The 26721-nt window shown below is 42.9% G+C and overlaps 1 protein-coding gene and 1 long non-coding RNA gene across 6 annotated transcripts; one reads left to right on the top strand and one right to left on the bottom strand.

Moving 5' to 3' along the window:
* Positions 1 to 12503: 12503 nt before the first annotated feature.
* On the bottom strand, positions 12504 to 15466 carry LOC4335373 (uncharacterized). Of its 4 annotated transcripts, XM_066310021.1 has the most exons (5): positions 15162 to 15466; positions 14315 to 14457; positions 14105 to 14210; positions 13023 to 13995; positions 12504 to 12897 (listed from the first exon to the last, which is right to left on the bottom strand). In XM_066310021.1, the coding sequence occupies exons 4-5, from the start codon at positions 13654 to 13656 to the stop codon at positions 12818 to 12820; spliced, it is 714 nt and encodes a 237-aa protein (XP_066166118.1). In that variant the 5' UTR covers positions 13657 to 13995; positions 14105 to 14210; positions 14315 to 14457; positions 15162 to 15466; the 3' UTR covers positions 12504 to 12817. The 4 variants fall into 4 exon arrangements, with proteins under 4 accessions (XP_066166118.1, XP_015634076.1, XP_015634072.1 ...); XM_015778590.3 differs by lacking the exon at positions 14315 to 14457; XM_015778586.3 differs by lacking the exon at positions 14315 to 14457 and having other exon boundaries at positions 13023 to 14210.
* Positions 15467 to 22880: 7414 nt separating this feature from the next.
* Positions 22881 to 26702, top strand: LOC9270520 (uncharacterized). 2 transcript variants are annotated; one of them, XR_001545664.3, is made up of 4 exons: positions 22881 to 23321; positions 25150 to 25235; positions 25812 to 25951; positions 26291 to 26702. It is a non-coding gene; the product is annotated as an uncharacterized lncRNA (long non-coding RNA). The 2 variants fall into 2 exon arrangements; XR_001545665.3 differs by having other exon boundaries at positions 25769 to 25951.
* The last annotated feature ends 19 nt before the right edge of the window (positions 26703 to 26721 follow it).

Below are 26721 nucleotides of genomic sequence, written 5' to 3'. Positions count from 1 at the left end.
ATGTGGGACCACTGCACCGATACCCCCCGCCGGCTAGCCTTAGTGCGCCGCAGACCACACCGCACCCACCGGCAGTTCCTCCACCTCGCACCTTGCCCGCTTCCGTCACTGCCGGTCGCGCCTCGTCGCGCCATGCTGGCCTCCTCCGCCGCTGCCCGCGCCTCCTCGCGCCAAGCCGGCCTCTCGCCGCCGGCCGCGCCTCCTCGCGTCGTGCCGGCCTCCGCTGCCACCGGCCGCGCCTCTACGCGCCGATCTGGCCTACGAGCACTCCTCCTGCTACTCCCACGCCAGCCAAATGCGGTCGTCTGCCACACCTCCCCGGCTATCCACCCATGGCCGTCAATGCCTCGATCTCCACCGCCCGACGCTCCCGCCTCCGCATCCGCCACCGTCACCAGCTGCCACCGCCGCCACCACCACGGCGGCTACATCGCCATCTTCCAGCAGCAGCGAACCGCCGCCGCCGTCAGCCACAGCAGCCGCCACCACGGCTGCTGCCTCGCCGACCGCCAGCAGCATCCAGCCGCCGCCGTCACTGCCACCGTCGGCAGCCGCCGCCAGCCATGACCTCCGCGTCGTCCAGATCTGACCAGAGGCGTCGCCACCACCATCACCGCCAACTACTACACCGCCAGCGCCACCACCGGCTTTGGCGGCACCCCACTGCCTCACATCGTCAGCCGCACCTCCGTGCGTGGCTAGGGGAGCCAGCTCCGGCCGCACCACCCACTAGGTCGTCGCCGCCCCTGACCCGTCGCCAAACACCGCCGCCGAGCGCTCCATGTCACCGCCACCCCTGACACGCCGCCGAACCCCCCCCCCCCCCTCCCGGGCCTGCCAGGTCGCCACCGCCCGTCGCTGAGCTCTCCGCCGCCGGGAGCATCAGATCCAGCCATGGGGAACCAGATCCAGGCTCCATGGCACTGGATCTGGACGCCGTCAGACCGTCGGTCGCTTCTCCTCGGTGCCGGCACCATACCCTAAGCTCCAGTCTTGCTGGTGTCCCGATCGTCTTGACCGCGAGCGAGAGAGAGAGCCCCGCCGCTGCTGTCCTTGCAGCCGCCTAGCTTTGCCGGCGGCGGCTCGGGCGGCGGTGAGGCTTTGGAGGGGAGAAGAAGGGCGGGGGCGGTGCAGCTTGTTCGCCTCCCGCGTCGCCCCGGGACAGAGTGACCGGGCGTGAATGTTTTTCCTCAAATCTACTAAATTCTGAAGTCACACATTTTTTTCTGGGAATTCTGAAGTCAACTCATTTGACGATTGTGATCAGAATGTACAGTAATATTGAGTACGCTTGTAAACATTTTATTTAGTGTTGTGGCAAGGGAACATGTAAACCAGTAGATCCATTACCTATAGAAAAGTGTACGGGAGATCGAAACAAATAAAAAACTACTACCTAGCAAATTGTACTGTACATATACTAGAGCTTGTTGATGAGAATTTCGAAATGAACTGTTTTGGGAAAAAGAAAACAGAAAGGACTCAATTTTCGCTTTAGACACTAACCAAAACGCCCATTGAGATTGACAAAGACAGCTAGCTCGAACAACGTTTTGCGTTATGTGGCTAGAATATATTAGCTGACTAGGATAATTGGACGGCGCTTGGGGCATGCTTCAAAATCATAGGATAGTGACACTAGTGACTTTTTTCCCAAGTTGTTGCAGTGATATAAAGCGCTTTAATTTTCTTTTCAATATACATTAAGCAAATGAGACATATTTAGTATTGAATTAACTGAAATTTTGATTCTTCTGCAATTTTCTTTTTGCATATATAGTGACTACAATTCTTTTAGAAGTGTTGGTACTTTGTGATACCTCCTTAAATATGTGCCACAAAAGTTTTATTTATCTGAATTTAAAATATTCCGTCTTTATGAAGAAAAAATAATGCCTCTTGTGAATCCATTCCATATCATAATATGTAACAAAATTGCACAACATTTGCTATGTTCTTATTGTCTAACAAGGAGCATATATTGAAGTCATATGAAATAAGCAGTTTGAGGAGACATTCCTGTAGCTACAAGAAATTAAATTAGCACCCTCCACTGCAATGGGTGTAATATATTGTCAAGGTACTTCCAATGCTAAGCATCAACAGTTGATGCTAATTAATTAAGGTGCCATAGGATCAAAGGAATCCAAACGTGACAAAATAAACTTATACGTACGTGAGATATACGACATGGGAAACATGGTATGTCTGGCTTTAAATTCTTAAAAGCAGCTGATTAAAATCAAGAGAATCAATAGAATCTAGAAAAAAATAGCTTAAAAAAATGAGGGAGCTTTTTGTTCTATAACTACAGATTCGGTTTCTCAGAATATAAAATATAACTACAGATTCGGTTTCTAAATGCTACTAAAACTGATTTTTGCATTTGGCCGGCCGCGGGTCCTTAACCCGACCGCATGCAAAAACAAAAATATCACCAAAAAAATCAAAAAACCCAAAATGCCCACCGCCGGCATCAGCCAGATCCATGCGGCGGCGCCGCCGCCATCGCTTGCCCTCGTCCTCGTCCTTATGAGACTCATCTGTGAAAATCGATTTTTCATACGGGTCTCTTAAGGAGTCGTATGCGAAAATGGAAGCTGATTTCACAGCCGCTGTCACTTACGGTCCATCTATAATTTAAGTAGTGTATTGATATCTACAGCACACCCATTAGCCAAATATGTATAATCACAGCCATAAATACAATTGCGCATGAGGACCCATTATGTATGTGCACAATTCCAGTGTGAACCTTATATCTGGCTTGAGCAAAGACGACTAATTAAGCATGTTTCTCTAATTATATTTGTAAGGTGAAGCAAAGCCAGCAGAAATTCTCTAATTATACAAAGTTGAAGCAATATTTATAACACCAAATTAATTGTATTAAATCCATCGGTTAAATAATTTTGTAATATATTTTTTGTGCTACAAATTAATACTACTATATTTTTTCATAAACAGGTCAAATTAATTTAATTAAAAGAGTTTGATTTAAGATAAATTTAAAATTGCTTGCAGGGAGTATCATATGTGTTTGATTGGATCTGTGTGAAGGTGCGGTGCATGATACCATACCATGAGAGCGAGACGGCAATTTCAAATCGTTCTCTCTTACTCACTAAATCCAGAATCCAGCTAGCTAAGGCACTGATGACACACAGGACATGCATGCATGTGTAGCACGCCATATATACATGTGTCCATGTGCAGTGTTCGTCGTGTATTTAAATATATCTTCTTAATTTGTTGTTATTACCATCTTAATTACTTGTTCATTAGCTCAATTAATACTCGCACACAGTAATATTACATGTCTGTTCATGCAGTGCTAGTCTCCCAGGCTCCCAGCAGTGCATGGTCACATACCCCACTTGAGACTCTACTTGTATGGACCAGCATGCATAGGAGGCTAGCTACACTTAGGTCATTCCGAACCCAAAACACTAGACATGATTTTCATAAACTCCACATTATCAAGAAACTAGTATTAGAAACCACTCTTCCAATGCAAACACTACTATTCCATATTTAAATTTAATGCTCCTTATCTCACATGATATCTTGGATGTTGTGTAGAAACCATATCTCATACAAGACATGGTTTCCTTCTCTTTCCTCATTTATTCATTTGCCATATCATTTTTTATTTCAGGTGGCACCTTATTTAATATTTAATGCTATGGACACTATCTTAATCATTGGGTTAGAAATGGCCTTAGTAGAAGCCAGGTGTGTGGATTTCAGTAAGCTAAAGCACATGGGAAGTTGCACAATATGCATATTATCTATGTCTTGTGGTCCATTCGATTCACTAGCTTAATTAGCACATATAGCCTTGGGATCCATTGCCATAAAAAGGGTCATCTCTGACTGTACGTACTGCGAGCTAGAAAAGTATCGACGACCAAATTAATTTGATATGATTCTAAATTAATTTGGAATGAATTTGGGCAAAATTAACCATCTTAATATTCAGTACAAATCTGAACATCTAGAGTACTAGAGGAGGCGCTGAACCTAAATCAGCTGAAGTAATCTGTTTTTTATTCCAAGATTAAAATCTGAATGGAATTCTGGAAAGTTTCCGAATTCGTTTCCGTTTCCAAGAAAAAAAATCTGAATTCATTTATGCTTTCAAAAGTTTCTAGAAAAATTCCAACCAATTTTTTTGTGCTTCTGAAAGTACGTTTGGAAATCGGTAACTTTCCGAACCATTTTCATTCCTACGTGTGTCCCCTCCCGTCTCCACACCACACAGCTTGCCTCCATACCACCACCATGGATCGCGCTCCTATGACGTAAAGTCAAAGGGACTTTGTCACTGACATATGGGTCCCACATGTCCTTGTGGGTCCCACATATCAGTGACAAAGTCCTTCTGACTTTACGTCATAGAAGACTCATCCCGCCACCATAGGTGCACATGAGGCATCCCCGTTCCATGTTGCGGACCACTCCCCGCTTGGGTTGGCGTTCAAACAAACACTAGAGATTCATGTTTGTGTACTAATGTCTAGCATTCCATCCGTTCCCAGATATGATACAGCATCTGCTTTTTAATATACAACATCATTGATTTTTTAACAACGTTTAACGATTCATCTTATTCAATTTTTTTTTAAATATAAAACAAATTAAATCATGCTAGAAGAACATTTAATGTTGAATTAAGTCACATAAATAAATGATAATTACATAATTTTTTTCAGATGAATAGTCAAACGTATCTCAAAAAATCAATGGTGTCATATATTAAAAAACGGAGGGAGTAACTTCCAATATTTAGGTCCTAAATTTTCTTCACCTGCATTATCATTCTAACCCATCACAACCTTTCATATTTTATTTTCCCCACTACTTACTCTTCTCTACCAATCACAATGTTTCCTCCATTTTTTTCATCTAGTTATTTTACACCTATATCCAATACTAAATTATACTCCATTCATTTCATATATACTATAAGTCATTTGATTTTTTCCTTAATCAAAGTTATTTAAGTTTTACAAAGCTTATAAACAAATATACTCAATGCAACACAAACATATTATCAAAATTATATTTAATGTTAGATTTAATGAAACTAATTAGTTGTTGTAGATGTTATTAATTTTTTTAAAAAATTAATTTGGTCAAACCTAAAGAACTTTGACAAAAAAAAATCAAACCACTTATAATTTGAAACTGATGTATTATTTTGTGAGGGCCACATGCGTAAAAATACTCGCATCCTATGATCATTCTCCCTAGATTAACCTGAATATCAATGGATGACAAACTAATCAATCATATTATCCCTCCGTTTGACAATATAAGTTATTATAGCATTTTTCACATTCATATTGATACTAATGAATCTATCGTGCACCGAATTGTATCCGCTTAGTTTTCCGCAAGATATCACGGGGGATTCCATAAGGATAACGCCTTGACGAGACCATGGCATCCTCTCCACCCAGGTGTCCGCCGCACGCCACGCCCGGCGCGAGAGCGCACACAGCCACGCCCGCCCGCCACCGTACAAAACGGTCGCCGTCCCAGCCGAAACCTCTCTCCATCCAGCAGCGAGCTAGGGAGCACTTGGCACACCCCGTCTCGCCGCCGGCCGGGGTCCACGACGCCGCCCTCGCCGCGCGTGCAAGTGGCAAAGGCAGCAGCCGCGCGCGCGCGCCGGGCGTGTCGCCGTCGACGACCGGGCAAGTCCGGGTCGTTCCCTTTTTGCTAGCTCGCTCTCGCCGCACGTGAAGTGCCAGCGCGGCGGCCACGGCCACGTGAGGCGCCACCGCCCGCGGGCGACAGGTCACGCGCGCGCGCGCGCGGCACGTCGCCGTCCGCACGCCGTGGCGCGGCCCGCGCCTCCCGTCTCGTGTCCCCCGCCCCGTGCGCGGCGCGCACGCGCACGCGCACGCGACGACGGCGACCGCGTCTACAGGGCCCTACGGGATACGGACGCGCGCGCCGTCGCCGTCGTGATCGCGAACACACGACCCCGCGCGCGGACGCCGGCCGTCGCCACCGCACGTACGCTCGTGCGATGACGTCACACTGATCGAGCACTGGAGGCGTCCAGTTCGTGCGCTAGCCACGTCGCCGCCAGCTGGATGTGTATTTTAGCTGTCCTTCTCCTGGCATGATTTCTCTCACCGCTGTTTATACATTGATGGGGGAGTTTCGTGCTAGGAATAGATTCGGACCAACTTGTAGAAAAATATAATGGAGAAAAAGGTTTACTATAGATATCCACGTCAATACAGGTAAACATTAATAAAAATACGTTTTTTTACACCTATTAAATTATATATCTAAACTCCATCCATACACAGGGCCAAAAAAAGCACATTCAGATGTGATAAAAAATAATCAGTGATCTCTATTTGTTTTTGCAGCGATTGAAGAATAAATGTATATAAGTGTTGAGTACTCCCTCCATCCCATAATAAGGCATGATTAAACTTGGCGCAGTCTTCAAAACTAATATTTAACTTATAATTTCTCATATAATATAAAGTTATTGCAACAAAATTATAACCATCTTAAAGTAAATTTAAATGTCAATTCAATTAATTTTAGCAAATAAAATTTAATTTATATTATAATAATTGTTGATCAAATGTTTTTAATGTTGAATCTTGGAATGTGTGCAAGGCTTATATTATGGGATAGAGGGAATAGTACATATCGAATGTGCAGACACCAAATTCACACTCACATCAATACTGAGATATCCCACTAACGGCATCCATCGACGCGCGGGTGTGTCCTACCACACATACAAAGAGATTGGGCACCATGTAGAACCGGTACCACTACTACAGAAAAGGTCATTGGTGTCGGAGCCAGCACTGATTAGAACACTCAAAGGTGTCAGTTTTGAAACCGGCACCTTTGAGATATACAATTTGCAAAAAAAAATGCAGCTCAGCTCACATTGAGCCGAGCCGATGCATCAAAGGAACCAAAAAAAAAATCTATCAAAAAAGGACAACTACACATCAGCATCATACAATCAACAACCAACAACAACACATGGGAGTCCGCTGGATCTGGCGGAGGGGAACCCGCCACCATCGCCCATGGGAGCCCGCCGCCGCCTCCCGCTGTCGCCTATGGGAGGCCGCTGCCATCGCTGCCATAGCCTCCCCTCCCGTCGGATCTGGCGGAAGGGAGCCCATCGCCGCTGCTGCCCGTGGGGCGCCACCGCTGCCGCTGCCTCCCCTCCCGCTAGATCTGGCGGAGGGGAGGGTGTTGCCCGCCGCTACCGCCTCTCCTCCCGCCGCCGCTCGCTATGCCGCTGCCTCCGTCCCGCCACCGCACGCCATTGCATGCCACCGCCAAGAGACCGCGGTGGAGAAGGAGAGAGAGCCGAGAGAGAGAGGGTGTGAGCGTGAGAGGAGTGGGGGCGAGTGGATAAGGACGCCCCCTCACCACCCACTCAGCGTTTTATCCTCCCTCCCCATGCGATAAAAAAAACTGGCCATCTCTCAGCTTGGCTCGGCTCGTTTGATAGGGTATCGGTATTTAATTAACCGACACCTATAATATATTAAATATAGTTGTTTTTTTAAAAAAAAATGGGCACCTAAAGTATTGATGGTTGTTCTTTTATAGAACCGTCACCTATAGTGTATTAAAGGTGCCGGTTTTTTTTTTCATCTTTTGAAGGGGGAAAAGCACTATATGTGACGGTTTTTGCTGTTCCGGCACCTATAGTGCCAACTTGTATGTGCCTCTTTTTTAAGTAGTGTGCATATTTTGCCACTGTTTATAACCCTGACATCAATTATAGCCAAATACGGAGTTAAATCCGGCTAAGTAGGTTTCACCATAAATAGCTTAACGAATTAAGTTATGCTAAGTTCACGAAGAAAACTGTATTTTAGTATTTGGAAGGAAGTATGGCCATTGTAGTGGCCGAAGGGTGGGCTGTTCCCTAGGGGTTTTGGTAACTGATTATCAATCTCAATACTGTAGGGTCTATTTGGCACTCTAGAGTCCAACCAAACAGTTTCAACTCCACAGTGTTATCACAAAATGAACTAGAGAGGTGGAACTAGGTTTAGGCTAGGCTGCTCCACAACAGCTCTAACTTTAGGAGTTAGAGCTCTACCAAACAGACTCGTACTATCTTGTTCTCCCGCTCTGGTGAACAAAATTGGGGTCAATATTTCATTATTGGCTCAACTAAACTATCATCAATCAGGCAATATACTAATTTATATTGTTATGAAACTTCCAATATCTTTTATAAGTATTTGTATTGTATATTCAGGAGTAGAAATTGGTGGGAGCATTAATTTGGGAGTTAAAATCATGTTTGGTTTATATTATTGATTTGCTTGTAAGGATAAATTAAATATTTTAAGTATACAGTAGAATAAAATTTTTTGAGAAAGCATTTTTTTTAAAGCATGGAGCAAATAATCTGAAGAAAAAGTTGAAATAACAAGGAGATTGGTAGGGCCTCCTGTCTACCCCTTTTCAAATGTAGGTTTTTTTATGTTTTTTTTCCTCTTCTCTAAATATAGGTTGTTATGGAACTTCAAAGCATTTGTCTCCCACCTTTTCTTAATTTGCCCTTATTAATTATAAATGTTACCACCCTCATCACCTCATGTATAAATGATATGTATTATTTCCAATATGCAATACCTACATATCATTTTAACCACTTTATTCATGTACATAACTCTAAAATGACATTCATTTGGAGAGGTAGTCGACAGCATCTGACATTTGCATATGTCCCGGACTTGCATTTTGGCACGCATAACTGTTGGGCTTGGGCTTTCTATCTTATAATAAGCTCACACAAAAGGCCCAGACCAACATGGGTTAAGAATTTCTTAAAAAAAACATGGGCTCAGAAGATTGAAAAGCTAACAAGTTCACCGGAGGTCCCTCAACTTAACGTCGAATATTTTTAGGTCCCTTAACCACAAAATCAGATATGTGTACCCCTAAACTCGCACAAACCGTTCAAAGGAGGTCCCATGGCAATATCGACTCATTTTTTGCCCGATTTTGCTGACGTGGTGCACTGTGGGCCCTACATGTCAGGGCGCCGTTGAGGCGTTAATAGACGGGGTTATCTTGGCACGACATTTTCCCCTTCTCCCTCTCAGCTCAAACCCTAGCTTAGGGCAGTGGCGGCGGCGAGAATTGGAGTTATAGCTAGGCGATGGCGAGGTCTTGTAGTAAACGATCGTCGGGTTCGTCACATCCCACCAATCGTGCTCCCAATCCGCTGTGAGTTGGGCAATTCGATTATCAGCCAGCGGTGATGTGCCGGTGTGGTGCAAAAGCGGCGCAGTGGATCTCCTGGAGCATGGACAACCCAGGCCGGTGGTACTACAGATGCAACAATCAGTTGAGTGTTTGCGATTTGTTTTGATTGTTTTTTTTTTGTTGGACCTAGCACATTGGTTGGGTGATTTTGTATGTCAAGTTTTCAGGGCGCCGGTTGCAATCTTTTTGGGTGGTATGACCCCCAACAAGCAGCTTTTTGAGGGAGTTGTTGAATGATCTTCCTGAAGCCGTGTTGTCGCTAAGAAGGGAGAAGGCTGAGTTAGAGCGTGCTGTTGAAGAACTGAGGCCAAAGGAAGAAGAGCAGTGCACAGAGCTGAGTGCAGCAATAAATCAAGTGGCAAATTTGAGGCTTGTGGCATCGGAGAATGATGCAAAAATGGCTGCTATGAGGGCAATTAACAGTAGGATAGAGAAACAGAGATTTGTGCTTGTAATGTTATTGCTGGCATGTGTGTTTGTGATGTTGGTTGTGTTACTAGTTCAGACGTGAGGTGCAATATGTTTTTTTTAATTACATAGTACAACGCAGACACTCACCCCTGTGAACGCATGCACGCAAACCCTACCCCTATGAGCATCTTCAAAGACTGGGCCGGCAAATCCTTGAGATTGACGAAATCACTACAAGCGCCTCACTGTCGACAGTACATCGCCCACCACTGAAGCACAATGCCGTTAAATCCTAGAACATTCGCTCTCATGGGGAATCGAACCCAGGACCTAAGGTGCTATTGAGGCTCTTGTAACCACTAGGCTATAGTCCCTTTCGCATGAGGTGCACTATGTTAGCACCAATTAGGTCACAATGGTGGTTGTTCTAGTCCTATTGCTGCCATTTGTGTTAGGTGTTAGTTAATAACTTGATGTGTACAACAACTGAGCTGTAATATTCTGAATTATCAATGAATACATCTAAGATGCAATATGGTTGTCTGGAATTTGAGTGAATGCAGCTATGGCTGTCTGAAATTTCAGTAATTCCAGTGAATTTCGATGAAGATAGCTCACATTGCACATTGCACAATATTTTCATATTACAAACATGATATAGCTCACAAACATAAGATACCAAATAGAACATTTTGAAATTTCAGCTTAGATCAGGTCAACATATCAGATCATACAAATTCACAAACATAATATCAGCTCAGATCATCACAATGCACATAACTTCAACATTTTTACATGCCATCTCAGATCAGATCAGTACAAGCCACATAATTTCAGCAAATTGAAACATAGCTCAAATCAAATTATCAAATGTCACTCAGTTCAAATGATAACACTCCACATAGTTTTGACACACAAAATACACACACAGACACCACATGTTTCAAGATGATCTGATTTAGATCATAGCATATCTTAGAGCAGTTGGCTTAGAGTCTGCCAAAGCAACAACTAATATATGCCTAAGAGTTTTGGCACACAAAATACACAAATTTTGACAATTTGACCCTTTGCAAAAACTATTTTTACAAATGAACTGCTGCTAAAACTTATTTCAAATCTGACCCTTTTGCTCAACGCCAAATCGTGTGGCACTGAACTTAGACACCTCAGCGCCAAATAGCATGGCACTGAATGTACGTTGGCACGCTGACTTAGTCTCACATCCGCCGTGGCACGGCATTCAGCGCCAGCTGACGTGGCGCTGAGGTGTCTAAGTTCAGCGCCATATGATTTGGCGTTGAGCAAAAGGGTCAGATTTGAAATAAGTTTTGGCAACGGTTCATTTGTAAAAATAGTTTTTGCAAAGGGTCAAACTGTCAAAATTTGTGCACAAAATAGATAGACAATGCATTACAACATAAACACTTATGCCATCACAGCTTATCAGTTTCTCATGGGGGAATGAGCATCAGTGGACTAGATGGTGTTACCACCCTCGTCACCTCATGTATAAATGATATGTATTATTTCCAATATGCAATACCTACATATCATTTTAACCACTTTATTCATGTACATAACTCTAAAATGACATACATTTGTAGAGGTAGTCGACAGCATCTGACATTTGCATGTCACGGACTTGCATTTTGGCACGCATAACTGTTGGGCTTGGGCCTTCTATCTTATAATAAGCTCACACAAAAGGCCCAGACCAGCATGGGCTAAGAGTTTCTTTAAAAAAAACATGCGCTAAGAAGATTGAAAAGCAAACACTGTATTGACCAAAACTTGGAATTACATGAAATTATCGGGAACCAGAGGGCCAGAGGCCCCTATGGCTCAGTACATATGTAAGGCAGCCCATGGGAAGATATTGTGCGCACTCTCTCCATGAAGAAATTAACAGCCCAATGTTGGCCCACTAAATATTCTACTACCTCTGTCCCAAAATAAGTGTAGCCATGGGTACCCATGTCCGATGTTTGACTATCCGTTTTATTTAAAATTTTATGAAAAAATTAAAAAGAATTAATCACACATAAAGTACTATTCATGTTTTATCATTTAATAACAATAAAAATACTAATCATAAAAAAATTTCAAATAAGACGAACAGTCAAACGTTAAACATGCACGGTACCAAGTTGCACTTATTTTGAGACGGAGGAAGTATATTTTAACTCTTTCCTTTCAGACGACTATAACTACTGTGATTAAAAAAAAACACTTGACCGACGCGAGAATGGACGTCCCCATGGTTTTTCATTAAGAATAAGCCTCAACACCCGGACTCACCACCTATGGATCAATTCTTAACCGTTACTTTGAGGCCCTTGCTTCCAACACGAGGACTCACCCTATATAGGTCGAATCTTAACACATGTTTTTATGTGGGATCAGAGAGAGAGATTTTTTTTTAACTAGGTCTGAAATTCACCAAGGAACCCAGGAAAAAAAGTGATGCTTAAGTGCTCTTGTGGCAAAGCTCACCAAGTATATTAACATAAAATGTATATGCATTTTGGAGCAATTTTTTTTATAAGTAAAATACAAACACAGGCGCTCACAATGCGCTCACACTCATTCCTATGAATACACACGCACACTCTACCTCTATGAAGTCCTCATAGAATCATTTGTGACTCTGGTACAACTAAGATAGTCTCTGGTTTCTGTTTCTGTAACTGTAGTTCTGTTCCATATGGTTTTACTGAAATCAACCAACATGTTATGTTAGTGAAGGCTGTATTTGTATCAATTAGAGATCGGCCAGAGATTAATTGGCATGAAAAATATTCTTGCAAAACCAGGACACATATATGCAATATGTAGAACATTAATGTTTGCCAACACATACATATTTGTATACTAAAATCTGTATATATACAAACACAACCATGGGCGTCATCATCAGAGGGAAAAAAGGTTACGTTCAGTTTATACCATCGAAGTTTAATTTTCTCATCCTTCGCCATCTAACCAATGCATGCAGGGATATGCATATATATATATATATATATATATATATATATATATATATATATATATATATATAAACATTGTATTGTTAATGGCTTTTGGGAGGAGAATATGGTTGTTACAGCACTGATCAGCTGGAGTGTTTCACTGAACAGGCCACTACTTGAGCCCAGTGCCTAAGCCTTGTCTTCACAAGCTGAGGGTTGTCACCTGTTAAGTTGCATGCATCACAATTTCACATCATCTTAGCAGACAAAAACAGTGACATAAATTAACACAAATAGAATCAATATTCCAAGAGAAAGGGGATAAATATTGTTCTTTTTTTTCTTTACCTGGACTGCAAATCTTCCACGAGTCCATGAAAGAAGAAGGTGCGACGGGGCTACCCGGGTTCGATGTGCCACCGAGGGTAGAGGAGGACGACGTCGCTGATGTCGGTGATGGCAAGGAGCTAGTGGACAAACGCATCTTGGGCTCCGAGAGCTGCCGGTTGACGGCGAAGTAGAGGTCGAGGGCAGGGAGCGTGTCACAGAGGTTCTGCCCACCATTCTCCTCGTCGAATCCAAAGCCAAGCTCCATGGATCCCCTCAGCTCATCGAGGTCTCCATCGGTCAGCCTCTTGGGCACCCGCTCGGTGCTGGAGCCCATTTCGCTGTCAGTGGTGGCGGCGAACATGTTGGCACTCGCTTCTTCCTCAACATCCTGAAGGGCCATGCTGCTCCTCTGCCGGTGTATCTGCCTGCGCCGCTTCTCCCACTTGACCTCCCGGGTTGTCTCCTTCATGGACAGCTGCTTGGACAGTATCCTCTTCTTGCCACTGCTGCTGGTGGCGACCTGCTGGAGCATCCTCGTCGTCGCCAGCGCCTGACCAGCCATGATGACCTCACCTTGCTCCCTCTCGATGTAGAGCGACAACGGCGGTGGGCGTGGAACACCTCGCCGGTGCTCCTTGCCGCTGCTTGCCATGGCTTCTGTGATTGTTATATTCCTCTATCACGATCTAATTAATGTTTTTGTCAATGGTGTGTGTTGGCTCAAGCGTCCCGCCGTTTGCCTTTCCTCCTCGGAAGGATCCTTCCTGGTGCGATAGATATCGCAGCAGCTGTCGTGCCACGACTTACGACAGCTGCTGCAGGAGGAAGGAGAAGGAAATGGCAGGGCAAAGAGGGGACAGGGAGATGATGTCCTCTAATACCAAGGGGAGGAAGGAGGAAGATCAACCCCAAAAATAGGAGACCCACAAGCTGTGCCATGCATGGATCATGCCGGATGGTTAATTAGGTTAATCCTAACCAAGAGAAATCCCTGCCACACATGGCGGAGATACTTAAATTAGGTAAAAGCCAATATCGGCACCAACCCTGGTATTGTCAATTAAGGAAAAGGGAAGTTCAGGACTTGAGTGTTGAATAACCTATGATCACCAACCATCTGCAGTGGCTGCGGAAGGGGAAAAAATGAGGCATGGACGAGTGCCAAAGTGCATGCACGGGATCACAAATAGCGTCGACAATTATAATCTGCAAAAGGAGCAGCAGAACAATATGCACTTGCAGAAATGATTGTCTGAATCTTATCCCTTTTTAAAAAGAGAAATGTGAAAATCTTATTGACTTGAGCGAACCTGAATAATAGTTTCACTTCACGCAATCAGGGTAAAACAAAACCAATACAAGAAGACGCGACTGACTATGAACAGAACAATATCGTCAGGCCAACTGCAGACTTTTGGCTCTCATCTTTAACAGATAGTGGTGGATTTGTTTCCTGTCAATCACTCAAAAGGTTCATACCACTAATAATTTGAAGAACAATATCGAGTAATTTCCGCTGTCAATCAAAAGAAACTGTCTATTAATGACCAACAAATCATTTCATTATTCTGGTCCCTTCCAAGTTCCGACTAGGGTGCTAGGCTGCTGGCAAACATCAATTCTTAAGTTCTAATTTGTGGTCTACCTATCAGCACAGTTTAAACAACACGTAGTACCACCTATCGTTTCAGCCTTCCAAGGCATTCTCAACAAAAGTCACAGGAGAATACAGGAATATAAAAAACACAAGGATTGAGATGTCACACGATGGTGAATCATACAGGAAGTAATACTACAGGAATCGTTTAAAACATGTGTTTGGATGTATCATAGGAAAACCATAGGAGATTTAAGATTATATATTGATTTGTTGGAGATAAAATGAATTGAAAATCTCAAAGGAATTTGAAACTAGAGGTTAGACCTGATGCTAAAATTCCTCCAAGAAGTGGAGGAAACTTTCCTATCCTATGTAGTAAATTTCCTTTAAAGCAATCCTATAAACCAAATGACTTATATAGGAATTACTCCAAAGGAACCCTAAACATGTTACACTGTCGCAGAGCGAATCTGAAAGCTGAAATGAACTCCTCACCAAGCAATTTGACAGTACAAATGAATATGGGAAAAAAATTGGAGGAAAAAAAATCCACGTACCCTGCATGTTCGATTGATGGTGCAGGAGTGGCTCTGCCGGCTCGGCTGCCGTCTTCCTGTGGTGGGCAGTGCGCCTCCGCCGCGCCGCCCCCACGCCACCCCGTCGGCTGCCGCCTGCTCCAGGTGCGGCACCAGGCGCTGCCCCCCACGCCTCCGCGCACCCATGCGGGGCCTCCCCGGCGCCGCAGCGCGTGTCCCACCTCCGGTCGCCGACACGACGGCTCGCCGGGACGCCGGCAGCAGCCTGCGGCAAGGCGGCCATCCGCTAACCGAGTCGCCGCCGCTCGACACGCGCTGCTCTGGTTGCTCTCTTCTTCCCTCCGGGCCCCGGCTCACTGGAACGGAGCGGGCCGGGCCAGCCACAGCCCACGGGCCCAGTAGCCAGCTCCTACGTGGCTCCGTTCCATATGCTTCTGAGACACTATGGGCCGGTTTTGGTTTGAGGCCTAAATTGGCCTTACCAGTATTTGGCAATTTTAATAGGGGACCACCTATACATTTGTTGATAAATTTTCTACTAAAAATTTGACAGATGTAATTATAGTACAATCGTAGTGTAATTACACTGAAACTTGTATGTAATTACACTGTAACTTGCATGTAACTACAGTGTAACTTGTATGTAAGTTTCACGTAATTTTGAATCGTTAGATCTATTGCAAGATTTGTTCTGGTGAGAAAGAAAAAAATCACAGCACACACATATGTGAAAGAAGTTCCCACAACCTCTATTTTACTGAAATAACATGTTACCGAGAGATTCTTGAAAGTTACATACAAATTTCATTATAGTTACAGTGTAATTGCATGCAAGTTACAGTGTAATTACACTACGATTGTACTGTAATTACATCTGACAAATTTTTGGAGGAAAATTTGTCGACAAATATATAGCAAATTCGTTTTAACAGTGTGTAGTGTCTATTTGGTTTGAAACCAAATTTTGACATGCCTAAGAAAATAGGCCATTTCAATAATTAACTTGGGCTATTTTGGCTTCAATCCAAACACAACTTTGCCTAGCCAAAATTTGGCATCGACAAAAATTGGTAAGGCCAATTTAGGTCACAAACCAAACCAGGTGTCAAAATCTACGCGAATTTTCGCACTACTAATGCTGTTCCCTCTATAAGGCGCGGTTAAAGTTAAAATGGTCTACAAAACTAATCTTTAGTTCATAATATCTTATATATTATAAGGTTTGTAGCAACAAAATTATAGCCATATACAAGTAAATTTAAATATCAATCCAATGATATAATTTTTAATAAATAAAATTCATTCCATATTATACTATGTATGGGTCAAATGTTTTACACGTTGAATCTTGAAATACGGGCGCGTCTTATATTATAGGAGGGAGGAAATAATTCTTTGGTAGGTAGAGTAATCTGATATTCTAGAGCCGACGGGTTTTCATGCAAATTTACGCAGCACGGCGCACTATACATTAGATGACGGGTGTAGTCCTAGGCCCTCCACTCCCCTTCGTGGCTTCGTAGTAGTAGCACAACTCGAGTTGGGGTGCCCCTAATGAGTGATTTGCACGGGAGCGTGGGCGCGTGACCAGTCCACTCCTCCTGCAACTACTGCTCTACCACTACTCCTACTCCTACTACTGCTACTACCACTGTTGCGCGCCGCTACTACTGTAGTAGTAGCAACAGCAATACTACTACGACAATACTACTACGTTTCAGGGTTATGGATACCACATATCTAATAGTAGTTGACTAAATCTCGGCAGGACCTACCACATACCATGTCCTATACGGAAACAACCTACGGATGTAGGAGGAGTTCCGGATAAGGAAATACAACCAGATTTCTATATGGAAACGACAAGGACTACTCGGATTGTATCCATATTGGTTTCCCTAGTTCTACTTGGACAAGGGGACACTTATGGGTATAAATACAAGGCCCCCTAGGAGGAGAGGGGAGACAGACAATCAACACACACCCACCATAGAAGAGACAATCAACATACACGGAACAACAGAGGCCACAACATACAAGTCAACATACGCCAAGACAAGCCGCCAGATATCGACATCAGGGATAAGCACGGCTAGTCCCTTACGGTGTCTCCGGATACTGTCAGGAGAGACATAGCGTTGTCTCTGATCTCGCCGGGCACGAACTCGAGGAGGAAGGCTACCCTATTGTCGACTACGAGTCAGACCTTCAGACCGCCATGTCGACAACAGTTAGATAGGCTACCCCAAATATTGTACTGGTATGATTATGATGAATAAGAGCAACGACTGGCTTTGGCCAACAGGATGTAGGGTTATTACCTGACAATTCAGGGGTCCGAACCTGTATAAAAATCCTGTCTCCGTCTCTTTTACCTCAGTCTCGCATATATCCTAGTACCAACGATCCCCATACTATGCAAATACCAGAATCGCGACATCAAACGTCAACAATGGCGCGCTAGGTAGGGGGATTTGGTGCTTCAGGGTTTCGACGAGATGGGTTTAAGAGATGGATTCTCCAACAACAAGCTACTTGACAACTTCGGTTATGGGGAGATCTAACCCGACCGGAGTATGTCGTCCAACAAGATCGGAACCATCGTCGTCGAATATTCGATCCGGCGAGATCGACCAAGCTTCATCAAGTCATCGCCACCGTGGAGAATCTTCAGTATCGGCAGCTTCCAAAACCGATCCAATATCAATTCCTCCTCGTGCACGACATCAATTGGTGTGAGTTATTGGCTGGCTGCGCACAGGCCGGACACGACGCCGATTCCCACCAACCAATATACCTCGATGCATGCCGCGCGAAATTCTCCGAGAATAGGCGCCACTGCGTCGCCAACTTGCCGTGTGCTAGCCGGAATTGGTCAACCAAGCGTGCTTGCCTAACCATGCCACGTACACATGCCTAGACACATGTATGCATGCGACAGGTGGCATTGCTCTTCCAAGACAGCAAGATATTGACGTCCAGGTCTACTGCATGCATACTTATATCTTCTATTGATAGTATGTCGGGCATGCAAATCAAGGTATATAGTAGATTGATTTTTTAAATTAATCTACTAATCCCGTAGATACATCCGGCATGTATCTATAAAGGTACGCAATATTTTATACACAATTTACCGTACCTATTTTCAGATGTTGTCAGATCAATAATTTATTATGTTTACCTAGAGCATGTTTTTTATACAATATTTGTTGCGCGGGTGTCCCCGATGTTAAATTGACTACGGTCTAACGCTGGGGGCTCGCTCTATTTTCTTCTGTATAAATCATGCTTGTTTATGGTCTACATAATGCCTGATATTTATATCTGCTCGTTATATCCTGATAATGCTAGAAGATCCATGCAGTTTGTTGAGTACATACTCGATATTCTCTGCTATATGTCTTGCCTTCTAGAAAATATTCTTCAGGAACAATTGAGCACCCGAGTAGGTTGTCGTCGAGTACACCGCATTATCGAGAACGATCTCGACAAATGCAGAGTCGTCGCGCCCAACCTACCAACGAAGACCGACGACCTACCTCATAGCATCGGCCATGGCTGGACTACTCGAGAAAAGATTGTTAACGGATAATTCCTCGCGAACACCGTCGGCTTGATCACCCGACATGATTGCGAATGGACATCCGGATATGCTATAAGTTGGGTGCGTGAGTCATGCTGGCCACATGAGACGCACATGTAATAAACCAACTCTAGCACCTCCATTGGTGTTCGAAAGATAATTCTACACGTTCACTGGTCCTCGAACCAGTACGTAGCAATCTCTCGCACCGCAACTTCCATTGGTGTTCGAGAAATAATTCTACTTGTTCGCTGGTCCCCAAACCAGTACGTAGCAATCTCTCGCACCGCAACCTCCATTGGTGTTCGAGAGATGATTCTACACGTTCGCTGGTCCTCAAACCAGTACGTAGCAATCCCTCGCACCGCAACCTCAGATGGTCGAGGTACGACTACAGCAATAACGCAGCGGTCCTCGCACCACGACTTCAAATGATCGAGAGACACCTACTCACTGGTTCTTAACCATTCAATCGTAGTGATCTCTCGTACATTTACTTCTAGTCGTTGAGTTACGACTACTACCTGGTTCTTGACTAGAGGTGTAGCGATTCTCCCATTACCTCTACTTCAACAAAGTTGATATCAGGTACACAATATCGCCAAGCGTTTTACCCAGAGATCCCTTACCACAAAAACACCTAGCATTGAAACCTATCCTAATGTCCTTTTACACCGTCTTGACAAGGCCTCCGAGGAACCTAAGGGAACTTCGGCTAGGGACGCCCAGAGCGGATAAGGCCTTGTCGGATCCTGTAGAGACAAAAGACCATGTAAGATCTGGTCGTGTAAGAGTTCTCACCGTGCGTATTAACCAAGCCGTGTAATCGGAAATTGGGTTTTCCAACTTCACGGCTGGGGGCTAGGATAAGTGCTTATTCAACCGATGCAGGTCAAAGGTCTAAGAGCCTTATTTCCCGAGAACGATTCTCCGACGACAAGGCTGGGGGCTAGGGAGAGTGTATAACTCAAACAAATTGACTGATCGAAGTTGGTAAAAGAGTAGACGCTCATATACAAAACATTGGTATGTAAATTTAATTCATTTTTAGTTTTCCATACATATTATAACATGTCACCCTTTGAGCGTTCACTCGGGGGCTATTTCTATCTAATATTCTTTTCTAAGTATTGATTTCAGGAAAACTCTATTCGACATCGTTGAAGACTCCATGTCTCTATGGTTCTACACCAAGATCGACAAAGGCGAGTACGACAAATGTTGACAAGGCTCCGTCGCAGACTCTACGCCTACTCGATTACTCAAGAACGGTTGGTGGATCTCGACAAGGAATACGGAATGAAGAGATGGTGTACCTGTCGAGATAAAATTTCTTGACTTCAATCCAAATTCTCGATTACAGCAAGACGGGTAACTTAGTCATATGCTCTGTACTTTCTTGGTTGACTTTGATGATTGACTCAGACAAACCCTTTAGGTGCCCACACGAGGCTGATAAAGGAAGTTTAACGTTATCTCTGAACTCACCGAGAACGGTCACGTGAGCTCGATAACAGTTCCTCTAAGGTTTGCGGTTGAGAATATGAACTCGTTCATTTGCATTGAAGTCGGGGACTACTGTCAGGGTTATGGATACCACATACCTAATAGTAGTTGACTAAATCTCGGCAGGACCCACCACATACCATGTCCTATACGGAAACAACCCGCGGATATAGGAGGAGTTCCGGATAAGGAAAGACAACCAGAGTTCTACATGGAAACGACAAGGACTACTTGGATTGTATCCATATTGGTTTCCCTAGTTCTACTTGGACAAGAGGACACTTATGGGTATAAATACAAGGCCCCCTAGGAGGAGAGGGGAGACGATCAACACACACCCACCATAGAAGAGACAATCAACATACATGGAACAATAGAGGCCACAACATACAAGCCAACATACGCCAAGATAAGCCGCCGGATATCGACATCAGGGATAAGCACGGCTAGTCCCCTACGATGTCTCCGGATACTGTCAGGAGAGACATAGCGTTGTCTCTGATCTTGCCGGGCACGAACTCGAGGAGGAAGGCTACCCTGTTGTCGACTACGAGTCAGACGTTCAGACCGTCATGTCGACAACAGTTAGATAGGCTACCCCAAATATTGTACTGGTGTGATTATGATGAATAAGAGCAACGACCGGCTTCGGTCAACAGGATGTAGGGTTATTACCTGCCAATTAAGGGGTCCTAACCTGTATAAAAATCATGTCTCCGTCTCTTTTACCTCACTCTCGTATATATCCTAGTACCAACGATCTCCATCCTATACAAATACCGGAATTGCAACATCAAACGTCGACATATACAATACAAAATTTATACATACGTATATAAAGTATATACATACGTATATATAATTTTTATGTGTACCAAAAATTGACATATAAAAAGTATACATGTATACAATTTTTGCATACGTGTATACAAACCACCTATATATATACCGAGAGAAAATAACACGAATACAAACTTTATATGCGTACAAATACAAAATTTGGTATATATACGAATATAAACTTTGCATACGTACATCTTAAAAAAAGCAGAAAAAGAAAGAGAAAAAAAACCGAAAAAACCAAAACAGAAATAGAACCCAAAAAAAAGGAAGAAACAGAAAAAAAAACAAAACAGAGACCGAAATAAAAAACCTCTCTCGCGGGCGCCGTCCGCCGCCCCACCCCCGCGCGCGACACATGTCCAGTCGCCAATTAGCTTTTTCGCTCGAGTTGGGCCGTCCCGCCAGTGGCTGGGCTGCAGCTCAGCTGTGCCAGCCAGTGGGAGAGGGGTAGGACTAGGCCTCTTTGGTTGTTTGTCTTTTCTTTTTTTTTTCTCTTGTTTTTTGAGAGGATTTTTTTTCCTCTCTTCATTATTATGAGCCAATGTACTATTAACTTATACGTGTCATATGATAGATCTAAATGTGACTTTTAGTACACAAAATTAAAATTCCAAAAAAATTGTATAAAGGATGACACAATTCCAAGCAATTAAAAAATTACCAATAAATCTATTATGCAACTATGTAACAAGAGGTTACTACCCTAAGGAACATTTCAAGTATATACCAATGTCCTCATCTCATGCTACAGAATTTGACATCAAAGTAAACAAATGCCACTTTTATATATCCGTAAAATATTAGCACTACAAAAGTATAGAGAACTAAATCAAGTAAAAAAAACTATCTTAAAAAATAAAAATGGAGTAGCATCAAAATCAAATGTTAATGCAAAATAAATTAAATACATAGCAAGGTACTATTGGCACATCATGAAATCATTTGAAAAATGATCGGTCCTATCAACGATGACGTGCAATGGTAAAGCTTCTCGAGCTTTACCACTGTGTGCTACTCCAACTGCTAACCAAGCCACACCTTATCTTAAAGCTTGATCATGACATACTATCCGTTTGGATTAAAAATAACGGAAATTAAAATACTATTAAGAGGCTATATCGCTACATATTTCGCATGTACGGGTTAATCAGTAGGCGCGCCAACAGGAGCATAAATTTTCTAGTAGTATATATATTTGGTTTGCTATTCATGTGTTTGATATCAGTGAAGGAAGTTCTAGAATATTGCCAAATAAAGTATGGGCATTAGCAATGCTCTGGCTCTAATCCAAACCAATCGCATACTATTTAAGTTGCCAAATAATTGGTATGGCATATTTTGGCATCAATCCAGAAATGTTCCCAAGTCAATCTTAGATTCTCTCAAATTGTGTATATTGGTTACTAGACATAGTGCTGATTAAATAACATTCATTTTTGGATTAATAGAAAAAAAATTATGTGAAAGGTTAAATAAAAATATTAGCCTACATGTCTCTTTTATTTCTCTTTGTTCGGTTATTTCCTATTAGATCGAGGTTACAGGGGATTAATTCCACTCATTAATAGATGTGAAATTATTCTCCTCTAAATCTCCCTAATCTTTTCTTTAATATGATCAACCGAACGAAGCATTACTGTCATTTCGTAATTGCATCACTGATTGGTGCAAAAACCAAGCGGTGTGGGTTATGACTCATCTATACTACTATAAAAAGTACGAGTTCATCAAATACCTACTTTTTTTTTACCCTTAGATCTATTCATCCAATGGCTTATATCAAAAGTTGGATCACCTCTGCAATTAGCGATCTCCCACCAATCTCATACCTCGAGTAAACAGCGGTTACAGCAAAATAGCGATTGGATTAGCGCTCTTCCCCGTCCTATCCCCAAACCGCCGGGCGCACTCCTCCCCGCCTCCACCCCTGACCGTGCCTCCCCACCGCCGTTGGGCGTTCCCCACCCCGTGTCTACGCATCCCACCGGCGCCCTTCCCCCCGCATCCGTGCCTCACTACCGCCGCGCTTTCCCCCTCTGCGGGTTCCCCTCGCGCGCGTTCGCGCTTCACCACCGTCGCGCCTTCCCCGCTGCCTCCTCAATTCCTCGCCGCCACCGGTTCCCTACTCCGCCTGCAACCGCCACCATCGGAGCCGTGGATCCATCGCTGCCATGAACTCCACCTGCGATCTGGCGTGACGACAGGAGCAGAGCTGCGACTACCGGGCTTCCATGGTGCTGCTCAAGGTACGTGGGAGGGGTTCTCCTCGGCTCCTATTGCTGGTTCGGCTCATGTGCGCTTGCCGCTTGGTTCAGCTGCTGCTGCCTGCGTATTATTCTGACTGTGTATTTGGGATTTTATACAGATTATGCCAGTTGGGGATTTTATTTTAATAGGGGAACCCAGTCTAGCTCACCCACCCAACGAATTTTAGACTAGCGCCTAGAGGCCATGTTGTTAGCAATGACAGTGGCCGTTGGGGGTTAATTAGCAGTGCCAGCTTGCGGGGATCAAAGAGTACCAGCGGCAGCCTGCAACCAACAGGATGTTGCCAGAGAATGAACTGAAGCTGCAGCCAACCATGTCCTAGAAAATAGTTAGGGCCTGTTTGGCACAACTCCAGCTTCAACTCCACCTCTCCTGGAGCTGGAGCTCAGCCAAACAGTTTCAGCTCCACCAAAACTAGGAGTGGAGTTGGGTAGAGCTCTCTCAAAAAATGTACTAGAGTTGTGGAGCTGGGTTTAGCCAGCTCCACAACTCCACTCCAGACTCAACTCCTGGAGTTATATTTAGGAGTTGGAGTTGTACCAAACAGGCCCTAACTCTCTTAGCAAATGTTGTTTTGGATGGATAAATTGTGATTTATTGTTTGGTAGGGACTGCGGTGGAGTTACAAATTATGAGAATGAGCTATAAGAGAAGGGGTAAGAATGGAATATAGTAATAGGTTATCAACAACAGGTGAATTAGTGAACTTGTATACTATTGCTATCCAACCCAGTTCAATTTCATCTAGAGGGATTATTGCTTTCCAGTACATGCTTCTGATTTTTCTGTAACCAAAGTCAGCTCCTTGTTTTCCGGGGAAAAAAAAGTGAGCTCCTTGGTCAGAGAGGTAACAAACAAAATGCTCATATCCTAGGCTAGGCTCTCCACCGCCTCCACTGAGGTGCAATTCAAGTACCTTAAATTTATTTGCAAGCCCATCCTTTGTTGCCCTTCCTCCTCTTTAGTTAGTATTAGTATGAATGCCAATATCAATTTCCTTATCAGTGGTAGCACTGACTCAAAGCATGTTTTGTACGTGGAAAATGATACAACTGAGAGATAGATGAAGGAGAAGACGGCACCAGTACCTAATTTGCTGAAAGAAGCAAATCATCCGTGGGTACTTAATAACATGTGAAATATAATCTTCTTTAGACAACTTAACTTATATAATATTGGATGATTTTTTAAATCTAGGAGGAGCTACCTCCCAATTCTAGATACAAAGGCATGAAAAACTTTTGTGTATTCTCGAGAAAAAAGTCTAAGACCCTGTTTAGATGGGACTAAAACTTTTAAGTCCCTATCACATCGGATGTTTGGATACTAATTATAAATATTAAATGTAGACTATTAATAAAACTCATCCATAATCTTGAACTAATTCGCGAGACGAATCTATTGAGCCTAATCAATCCATGATTAGTCTATGTGATGCTACAGTAAACATTCTCTAATTATGGATTAATTATGCTTAAAAAATTTATCTCGCAAATTAGCTTTCATTTATGTAATTAGTTTTGTAAGTAGTCTATATTTAATACTCTAAATTAGTGTCTAAATACAGAGACTAAAGTTAAGTCCCTGGATCCAAACACCACCAAGAGGGACTATAGTAAAGAAAGTGGCGAAGTTATAGAGATTTGATTATTGTCGTACTGCATACTTCCCCTGTCATTTTAGACATCTTGCACATTGAACAGTTAACAGTGTATGATGCCTTGCTCACTAGCTTTTTTCTGAAATATGCAAATAATAGTACATTGTCAATATAAAATTCAACCTGGTATTATTATTTGATTCCAGGAGGAAATTCCAAGCTGAAAAGAGCAGAGTAGGATATTCATTCTAAAGGTGAACGCTAGCAATGTGAATCATCTGAGATTGAGAAGGTCATTACTTTTAGAAATATTTTTATAAAAGTTTGTATGCATGGATTGTTCTAGACGTTTTGTTTCGTAGATTTGTACAATTTTTACCAATAGACATTGTTAGTTACCTCACGTGCTTCTTGTTGATGCAAATTTTGTTTTTCTCCTCCCACCGCTTGGCCCAGCCCACATATGTGACTGACTGTGTGACAGTCCCTGTATATCTTTGTCATTGTTACTACTAAAGACATGTGGAGACCGTTATGGACTAAAAATACTGCATACTTTAGTTTCAGGATGAGGCCATTCTAATATTTCTGCTGCTACAAGCCCCTATAGTCCTATACTTCTATGCACCATCACTTGATACTTTGGACATCATTATAAGCAATGGTATTGCATGTAGAGTATTCTATTGATATTACTGGATATCATGCTTTCATACACATCACAAATTCAGATTTATGCAGTGATAATATTTTCCTTGAACATGTCAAGTTTAGTTCTATACACATAATTCATGATAACTGAATATGTAAACGTTTTTCCTGCAGTACAAACATGCAATTGTTTATGTACAAAGGATTTGTTTTTCAGTTTTCATTGATAGGAACCCCTGAATTGAAGAAATGGCTCTGGAGTGCTTATGTTCTTCCCCTGTTGGAGCTGGTTCTTCCTTAGGCCTGTAGCAATGGTCCACTTCATTGTCACATATTCAAACACCATGTACTCATGAGGTATGCAGTATTTTGTATACAGTTTCATCTCAGAAGAAAAAACTAAACTTTTGCATCTAAAAAAATCCGCATGCCATTTGGCTCATAATTATATTGGATAGTTTTTTGTTTGGTGCAACATTAATTTGATTTGGTAAAAAAATTTCTTAACTGAACTTCTTGCGCATCTATTATGAACTATGGAATGATTACAATTATGAAACATGTCATGTTAATTTATGGTTCTTTGCCTTGCACGTGCATTATTCTTTAACTTCTTTTGTCGTTCTATTTCTATTTTTGAATATTACCCTAGCTGGATGTAATTCGATTCAATCATCCCCTCTGTTGTAAACTCAGATGCTATGGAACTGTGACTTCCCCTCTGGTCCTGAGGCCTGATTGTTGCAGGTGAAGGTGAGCTCTGTTAGAGGAAAACACGTAAATGTTTTGGCAGACCACAAAGCTAGACCATGGATGCCATCCTGTGGTTGGGGCTTATCCTATAGGCAATTAGTTCTTGGGCTCCACTGTACTTTTGTTCTTAGGCTAATTTTCAATATCATATTCCCATGTGGCAGTAGATTATTATTACATGGTAGCTCAAACTAATGTGATGCAGTTTCTGGGTATTCCAATTTGTGCATTTCTTAATTTAATCATATATTTGACTGGAATGGGCATATATGTGACTTTGATAGCTAGATATGTAAAAAAGTTTTGAGATTTCTGGACATCTTTCATTTGTCAATGCAGTTCTATTTCTTTTCTACTATTGAAGGCAAGAAATA

This window comes from Oryza sativa, chromosome 4 (assembly GCF_034140825.1).
Source record: "Oryza sativa Japonica Group chromosome 4, ASM3414082v1".
Classification (NCBI taxonomy): Eukaryota; Viridiplantae; Streptophyta; class Magnoliopsida; order Poales; family Poaceae; genus Oryza; species Oryza sativa.
The sequence above is the reverse complement of the archived record's forward strand: the minus strand, read 5'-3'. Positions and strand labels throughout refer to the sequence as shown.